This window comes from Sinocyclocheilus rhinocerous, unplaced genomic scaffold (assembly GCF_001515625.1).
Source record: "Sinocyclocheilus rhinocerous isolate Xijiao unplaced genomic scaffold, SAMN03320098_v1.1 scaffold558, whole genome shotgun sequence".
NCBI classification, from domain to species: domain Eukaryota; kingdom Metazoa; phylum Chordata; class Actinopteri; order Cypriniformes; family Cyprinidae; genus Sinocyclocheilus; species Sinocyclocheilus rhinocerous.
Window position 1 is genome coordinate 1,087,713 of NW_015634502.1, and position 9,464 is coordinate 1,097,176.

The 9,464-nt window shown below is 36.8% G+C and overlaps 1 protein-coding gene across 1 annotated transcript in view; it reads left to right on the forward strand.

Annotated features, from left to right (window-relative positions):
* The window catches only part of nphp4 (nephronophthisis 4), a 163,441-nt gene that overhangs the window by 45,828 nt on the left and 108,149 nt on the right, over window positions 1-9,464 (forward strand). Inside the window, exon 6 of the mRNA XM_016559763.1 lies at window positions 2,370-2,506. Coding sequence (XP_016415249.1) covers window positions 2,370-2,506 — 137 coding nt within the window. The remainder of the gene's footprint in view (window positions 1-2,369; window positions 2,507-9,464) is intronic.

Below are 9,464 nucleotides of genomic sequence, written 5' to 3' on the forward strand. Positions count from 1 at the left end.
CAGACTAAAGTACTACGTTTCTGCGATTTAGTACAATAATTAAATTTAGCTGGTATCACGTCTATACTTTTAAGCCTCCTGCCATTGTTTACATCTGTTAAAAATCACGACATTTAAAAAACAAACAAACTGCTGGCTCTCAGGTGTCTTTGCCACTGTTTGAGTGTTTTATGGAGAAAGACTGTGTGTGTGTGTGTGTGTGTAACACACTCGCGCTCTCTCATTTCTTATGTGTCTGTGCACACATCCTCGTACCTCACCGCTCCAAACTTAATCCAGGAAAGGTGAACATTCCTGCATCATAACTTGGACTGAAAGAGGAATGTGTAGAAAGTGAGCATGTCTCCAAAAACCTTGTTGAGCTGCAGGTTTAATGACTGCATTTTTAATTAATTAATTAATTTATTTCAAATTTTTTATTTAGAAGGATTTTTTTTCATTTTTTTTTACAGAAAATAATTTATTTATGTTCTGATTATTGTTGAGCTGCAGATTTAGGCCCACTTAAGTGACTCAACCCTCTACATTGCGAGTAAATTCTACACCTGTAGATCGATTGCTTTGTTCCGAAACAGGGATTAAAATTATTACAATGTTGCTTTTTATTCTTGGTGTGGTTCGCTTTCACGGGGCAAAATTTCTAAACGGACCAAAGTGTGAGTAAACTGTTCTCTCATTGGTCAAAGTTCCATGGTTTATTTTCCAGGATTCCACTTAGCTGTCATGCATGTCATCCGTCAGGAGATAGGAGTTGCACTTGCATGCCCGAGAGGCGTTTCAAAGATGGCCGCTGAGTGACATGACTTGTCTTAAAGGGTCTTTGATTCAATTGAATTTGCCACAGGTTAACTTCACTCGAAGTGTAGTAACATTTACAAGCAATATGAATACTCCTGAGCTAAATTTTAATTGTCCCAGATTAAATTGTCCCAGTACTTATGCAATGGAATCATTTAAGTTTTTTTATTTTTAATAAATTTGCAAAGATGTTAAAAAAGCTGCTGTTATTAACATTGATAATGTTAAAAGAAATGGCATCAGCATATTATTAATAGTAAGTAATGGCAGCTGAAATTTCAGCTTTTCCATCACAGGAATAAAATACAATTTAAAATATATTCTAATAGAAAGCAGTTATTTTAAATTGTAATAATATTTCTCAGTATTACTGTTTTACTATATTTAGATAAAATAAATATAGCCTTGTTGAGCATAAGATACTTTCAAAAAACATCAAGAATCTTACCAACCCCAATCTTTTGAATGGTTGTGTACCTCACAAAATATTTCAAAATAATTTTTCCCACATTCCATGTTGGTTTCACTTCAGAAATCTTTGAAATGAATCATCATGTCTCATGTAAACATTCAGGTCCAGTACTTCTGAGAAGAATCTGATTTATAGACAGCTTTCACTAAGGGAATGCACAACAGTTATAGAAACCAGTTAGCCTAGGGGTTAATGCTGTATAACAGATGTTTATCTTTAAATAAATTATGGGGGATGATTCACTTAACCTGTCTGTATGTGAAGAATTTATTTTATTTCATTTTTTATTTTCTGCATATTTCTCTGAGATGTCTAAATAAAACATCAAGGATGAGTTTTTCAAAGAGAGCAGGTTAGTGTCGCTGTAAGTTGAGCATGTTTGGATGTGCCAAGGCGAACCAGGCAAATCTTGACAATCACAAACATGTGATGTGACCATTTTCAGATCGATCAAAAGATTTTTGAATTGATTATGGAGTTTCTTAGACCCATGTGGATTAGTGAGCTAGACTTTTTGTCTTTTCCAAAAAGAAAAGAAAACGTGGGTGCAGTGGTTTGGATATGCAGAAGACTTTCTCAATACACAATGTTTGAAACGCTTCACAGCGAGACCCCTACTGAGAGCGGAAATGGGGCCAGCCAAAGATCTCAGCTGGAGGAAATGTGCCTGTGATGATGCAGCCAGACACATACTCCAAATGATAAATTATCATTGGTCCTTATTCTTTTTTAAATCAGAAGAGGAATTTGGGCCACATGGAGCTCCATTATGTTGGCCTCAACTGCATGGATTTTTCCCTGCTTCTGGAACACATTGAGCTCTCTTGTGCATCACTCACTAGTTTGTTACCCCGTGCACTTTGTGTTTTTTTTCCTGCATATTTGAATGCATTGCCATGAGGAAGAGGATCTTGGCATTCTGAAGCATGCTGATAAATTAATTTTTACTGTCTAATTAAATCCTTTGTTGCTGTAATGCTGTAAAAAATGAATAGCCATTAAATATAAAGGACAATAATAAAATGGCTGGATGGAATTGGCTGTGCATGCAGGAAATGAGTACAATGTTAACATTATATTCACTCCATCTCTGTTGCAGCAGATGCGCTGCGGAAGCCTCGTCTGTTGAAGAGCTTCTCGTGTGTGTTGGAGGGCCTACGTGTGGCACTCTTCCCCTCCATGGAGGTCTTCGAATCTGACCTGCTCCAGCTGCTCAACAGAGACTGCCAGAATACAGTAAGCTACAAAATGACTCGAACCAAACGTTTAGGCCATTCAATTATGTAAATTCAGCAAGTACTTTTTTTTCCGGAAGTTATGATTTGACTCCTCCTTAAAGGGGTATGATGTCACACAAACTGTTGTAATCAGGCTGAAGTTATCAGGAACAGGGTTATTATAGTTAAAACCATTAAAAACATTTTTGTTATCAGCTACTCTAAATAAATAAAGACTTTAACAGAAATAAAATATAAACTAGTTGCCAAGTCAACATATCTCATTTTATAAACATTATATATAGAAAAACTATACAGAAAAAAAAAAAGGCAAAAATTAGAACAAAATTACTAAAACTTTAAAATTGAAATTGGAAAATATAAAAATAAAAACTGATTCAAAATATTAAAGGGGTCATATGATGCGATTTCATTTTTTCCTTTCTCTTTGGAGTGTTACAAAAGTATCTAAATGACACTAAAATAACACTGGTCAGGAATATTGTTAATTCTGTATTTTGATACTTTATGCTCATATTGGAAAGTGCACTACATTTTTTTTATATTTTAGCATTTTGTTTGTTTCCCCAGCTGATTGAACGGAGTATTGAACTTTTTAGTGACACCTTTCGGTGTCAGAATCCAGCATAACACAAAAGCAAATCTTCTGCTGTTGTTGAACTACTCTATTTGCACATATTTTCGTTTCCATTAATTGGGTGGTTAATGAGAATGAGTGAGTTGTATTTGGATGACTGAAACAAATTACCCTGTGTACACTATAGTCTCTTTTGCATGCTGAAATAAACAACCCAAATAAATGGACTTTTTTGTAGAGTATTGCTTCAGCAAATGCACAGGTGGTCTGAAGTCTTGATAAAGTAGTCAGCAGTGAAAAACATTGTTGATTTATTTGGCACAGTGTGATAGGTTTTGTATGTAGACTGTTATGCAGACTAAGGCCCAATCCCAATTCTACCCCTTAGCCCTTCCCCTTTCCCCTACCACTCCGTTTCGCGCGTTCACGTGAAGGGGTAGGGGTGTCTCAATTCTCTTTTGGTTGGAGGGGTAGGGGTAAGGGGAAGGGCCAGACAGCCCTTCAAACGAAGATTTTTCGGAACCACACTTCAAACAAAGGGGTATGAATTATCTCAGCGTAAACCGGCTTCAGCGGCAACATGGCTTCCTGAGCGAACAAAAAGACACATAAATGTAAGCATTTTTGGCATTAATAAAGATTTTAACGAAAAGTAATCATTTGTTTTATGTTACATTCAATCGTGAGTTCATATTTACGGTCATGTTACTCAAAGAAATGTTTGCAAAAAATAGCTAATATTTGCTAACTAACGTCATATCATTAAAGACTGCACGATAGTGCCACAACATATTTTCATGTCTGATCAGGGCGATAACCACCGTAGACATGGCTAGTCCCCCCAATAATTAGAAATCGCTAAACCTTTTTCTCAAATATTGCCATTTCGAGAGAGAGAGCGAGAGAGAGAGAGATGAAAGTTGCGTGTATGCGCGTCTGTGCGTTTCTCTTTTTAGAGTGAGTTTACTTAAAAAAAAAACAGCGATTTCATCCTCTCGTTGCTGGAAAATATAATGTAGCGATTTAGTATTTAAACTGTTATTAATAAAAGTCGTGGGGTAACGTTGACAAGTTTCTTTTCTCCTGGATGTGTGAGCTGCGCGATCTCCGATATATATATATATGTGTGTGTGTGTGTGTCAGTAAGCAGTGCATTAATATAGAACGGTAATTAAAGACTCTATGCACACCAGCACACCAGTATAGGTGTGTGTATTGTAGGAGCTAGACGACGTATGATGACGTGTGACGGCATAGTAGTGGTGTCTGTCTTCTTAGGGGAATATTTTCACCCCTACCCCTTGACACTCTGTTTCAAGGGACAAGGGGTGATGACGTGTGACGGCATAGTAGTGGTGTCCCAATTCTTAGGGGAATATTTTCACCCCTATCCCTTGACACTCTGTTTCAAGGGGAAGGGGTATAAAATAGAATTGGGATTGGGCCTAACTCATTGTGTGTTCCAGATTTCTCATATTAGAGTTGCATTGTTTCTCTCTGATCAACCTCACATATACATTATAAATCTAACAAAATTCTGTACAGTCACAAACACCATCTGCTCCTGTTTTTCTGTAATGAAGACCTAAATGAACAAAGTCAGTGCAAAGAGGCTGTAGAGACCTCCAAAACTTCAGATGATAGAGATGTTTGAGTTTGGTGGGTGGGTGGGTGGATGATGGATTTGGTTTGGATGGTGGTTTGTTGAATGCAGCCTAGTGGTTAATGTTTGAGGCTGGTAATGAGGTAGTAGGTTTAAACCCCGCAAAATGTGATCCAGAAGTCATAACCTTGACCTAATGTCATGACATTTGAAGCTACACTACTGTTTAAATGTGTGAAGTAAGATTTTTTTTTTTTTTAAGAAATGCAATACGGTTATTCAGCAAGCAAGCATTCATTAAATTGATCAAAAGTGACGAGTTCCACTGAAGGCATGTATGATGAACCCATGTGCAACTTTTATTAATAAACCAGCCTTTATTAATAAACCAAAACAGAACAAACCAAAACATGGTTTGAACTAAACTAGATCTTGACATGACCATGAACAAAACTCACCAACAGCAGTTTACACAGTACAAAGCTAGACAAGACACAATGGCAACATGAGGGCTATATATATATATATATATCAAACAAATGGGGTCACATGACATAATCCAACCAACGAACACATGACGCATACAACAAAGGAACCAATGGGAACAAGACACGTGAACAAAAGGACTGCATGGTATGATCACATGACAAGGCAGGAACCAAGACAAGAAAAAAAACCAAACCCAAAAAACAGCGTTACATACTATATATTCGGCTCATTAAGACCCACCCGAAAAATGTCCTTAAGGGCCACATCATTAAAATCCACTTGGAGTCCACAAAAGTCCTGAACTTAATCTTCAGTAGTACGATGGCCTTGGCGAAGGCACAACAAGGAAACTGCTGGGTTCATATTTTGGTCTAGCTTTTCTGTAACTGAAGTCCCACTAAAGGCAAGTATGATGAACCCATGTGCAGCCTTTATTAATAAACAGAGCAAACCAAAACGTGATACAAAACAGACATGAACTAAACCGGATCTTGACATGACCATGAACAAAACAGCAGGTTTCACAGTACAAAACTAGACGATACACAATGGCAACATGAGGGCTATATATATATATATATATATATATATATACATCTCAAATAAAAGGGGTCACTTGACATAAACTAACCAACGAACACATGATACATACAACAAAGGAACCAATGGGAACAAGACACATGAACAAAAGGACCTCATGGTAGGATCACATGACAAGGTCAGGGAAACACACCTAAATAAGAAACAAAACCAGCATTAAAGTGAATGTGTGGCCGAGTATGGTGACCCATTTTGAACTTTCTATTAATCAAAGGATCCTGAAAAAAGTATCACGTTTCCACAAAAATATTAAGCTGCACAGAAATGTTTCTTGAGCACCAAATCAGCACATTAGAAACATTTCTGAAGGATCATCTGATACTGAAGACTGGATAAAATAATGTTTCGAACTATTACTTTTTTGTTGTATATTTGATCAAATAAATGCAGCCTTGGTGAGCATAAGAAACTTCTTTCAAAAGCTCCCCAAACTTTTAAACGGTAGTGTAGTTACGACGAAAACTATTATGCATAATTCATCTAAGGTTTATTAACCCTCATGCTTTTAGAAACCTGCATGTTATTTTTCCTTCTGTGGAACACAAAATGTACAGAATTACGAGATTGACATGTACGTTAATACACACTGAAAGTCGTGTTAAAAGACTTATTTACTTCTGAAAGAGATTTATTCCTGACAGACAGATCACTTGGCACTTTGTGTCATGCTTAATTGAGACATGATATAAGTCGCTTTGGATGGAAAGTGTCAGCAAATGAGCACAAATTAGTAATTAGTTTGATTTGGAGCTGTGGTTTGTGCCCTCTCCATGAGATACAACCTTGAGTGATAAGTCTTGTTACAGCAATTTCTTCACCCCCTCACAGGCACTCTTTGCATTGTGGGAAGGGAACAGTGCATTTTCTATAAGACAGTATTCTGTATTCTAGTGTGGTTGTGTTTCAGGCTGTGTGGATCTGTGAAGGCTGTCTGCAGTCTGTGTGTGTGGAGCCTGGACCTTGGTAACCATGTTTGACAGATGCACTCATGCGTTTGCAATTATTTACACACTGCAGACACACCGCTTTGGTCGTCCCTTAAACTTGGAGAGAGAAAGAGAGAGATAACAGCTGAAGGACAAGAGGCAAAAAATTGAAGTAGTGGAAATTGATAACAATGTCATTTTTGACGACTTGTGACAAACCTTTTGTTTCTCACCCTTTCATGTTGGTGCTTCTCACTGTGTAATGGTGTATGGCAGAAAAACCTTCAGTATTCTTTAATCAGGTGTCCTTAAAACAGCTTTAAAACCTAGACAGACATATGCACCCACATTACACAAGAGCCCGTTTTAATTCTGCTTCCTAAACCGCTCAGGTTGTCACTTTCCCTGCGGTGTCAGTGGAATGTCAGAGGAACTATTTTAGCCGAGCTAAAATCAGCTCATAGGACGTCACTTGTTGTCATGTTGAAGTGATTCTCTTTTTGTTGTTCTTGGTGTATTTATGATAATATCATTGCAGTTTTTGAAAGTGCTTTTTATTATAGTGCTTGCAAGGCAGTACTGTATTGATATTCATCAGAAGTTCTGGGTAGGGTTTGTTTAAAATTTTTAACCTCAGGTGTTAAACTATTAATTCAGCCTCTGAGAGACTCTGACCTTTGTTTTGCAGATAATTTCAGCCTTAGGCATTCTATCTATTAAATTTATATTTAAAAAAATATATTTTTAAGATCGAAACTCTCCCATTGACCTACACAGTTGCTGAATGTTAAGCATTCAAAATCTTTACCTGAGCATAAATTTAACATTATACTTTTGCAGCTTATAAGCATTTACTTCTGGAAATGTAAATCTAGTTACATGGTATCCTAGTTACATTGTAGACAGTCACGTTGGAGTCCATGTGAAACATTTACTGTCCTGTTCAAGGGCATAACCAGAGGAGCAGGATCGTCCAATAATAACTTCCATTTTTATGTACCAACACACATATTGACATTGCTGAACTTTCTACCGTCCGTTACTGGAAATGAAATGAAATTACTGGTTGATATGTCCCGATCTCAATAAAGTTTACACACGCTTTTGATCAGGGGCGTCATGCACTCATTATTTTTGAGGGGGCACGAGTTGACAGTGCGACATATATGTCGCACGTGCTACGAAAAAACTGGTCTGTGCGATGAATAAATTTACCACTGTAGCACACGTGCGATACTGTTATGCATGTTCATAACACAGCCGCTTAATAGTGTGAAGTGATTTTTATGTGCTTGTTTGTGTGTGTGAGATTGATTATACTTGGTAGTTATGGGTGTGCGATATGACAATTTTTGATCGTGGACGATTAAAAGTCTCCACGATCTGCTTTTGAAGAAATATCGTAGTATTGTGCTACAGCGCACATTCTATCAGCTACAGTTCTGGCGCCTCCCTCCGTCTCAATATAATGTACAAAGCCTCATGCATTCACATCAGTGTTAGCTCAGCGGTAGTTACTCTCACGGGACACTGCACTTATGCGCAATCACAAAACTACATTATTAACATCTGCTTAAACATTTAATTCACGTGCTGTTCTGACATGCATTTTTTCTGAGCGCATATAGGTACACATGAAGCGCGCACGCACCGCACACTAAAACAGCGCCTGATTACTAGACTAAGTTGTCTTTCGCGTCTCATTGTTTTGCATCTAATATGGTCAAAAACACAAGGTTTACATTTAAACACAGTTGGTTGTCTAAAATTAAAGTAAACAGTTGAGAGAGAAAGGGATGCGTGCAGCTCTTAAAGCGACAGTACTAAACATGCTGCCGCTTGTCATTAAAGGAATAGTTCATCCAAAAATTAAATTTCTGTCATTATTTGCTCACTCACATTGTCCCAAACCTGTATTAATTTCTTTCTTGTGCTGAACACAAAATAAGATATTTTGAAGAATATGGGTTACCCAAACGGTCTTATTTTTTTAATAGACCCTTTTCACATTTCCGGGTTTCTCAGCAGCGGAAGTCATCATAGAGGGGTAAATCTATAGTGGTGAATGGGAGACACAAATATATATATTTTTTGCATTCCCATTTGCTCAAATAGCAAAAGAAAAACTCCACGATAATGTTTTCATGACTTTCAAAAAAAATAAAAAAAATAAAAAGAGTCTGGTAATGACAGTCAGAAGAGAGAACGATGTCAAATTTACCGTTACTCCCATAGACACAGTATTAGAAACACCCTCGCATTAGCATTTTAGTTTTATTGTATGGAATTAGTTTTTTTTGTAATTTGATGCAAATGTAATACAATACAAAATATAGTGTTATAAATGTACATACATTAAAAAAAAAAAAAAAAAACTTTGGCGGATTTATAATGCTGATGACCACTGAAACGCGTCATCACAGTCTTGTGAAAAGGGTCCATAACAAAGATTAAAATAATGACACAGATTTTTATCTTCGCCCACTTTGGCCTAAATGTCTGCCTTTCTTTTTTATTTTATATTTTGTTGAGGTGTAGGAGGTGTTATGTTTCTGCACTCTTCCATTTGTAGCAAATAAAGGAAAATTGTACATAACAGATTATTTTGTTTAAAATTTTTTTTATGATGGTTTGTATTTTTTATGCTCTTTGGAACATCAATGTTTGTTTAAGTGATGAACTCCATTACTTGTGTTTGTTTTCAGGTATGATTGCAGACATTTTATACTTGTGCTACAACTTTTTGGCCTGTGCTACAAAA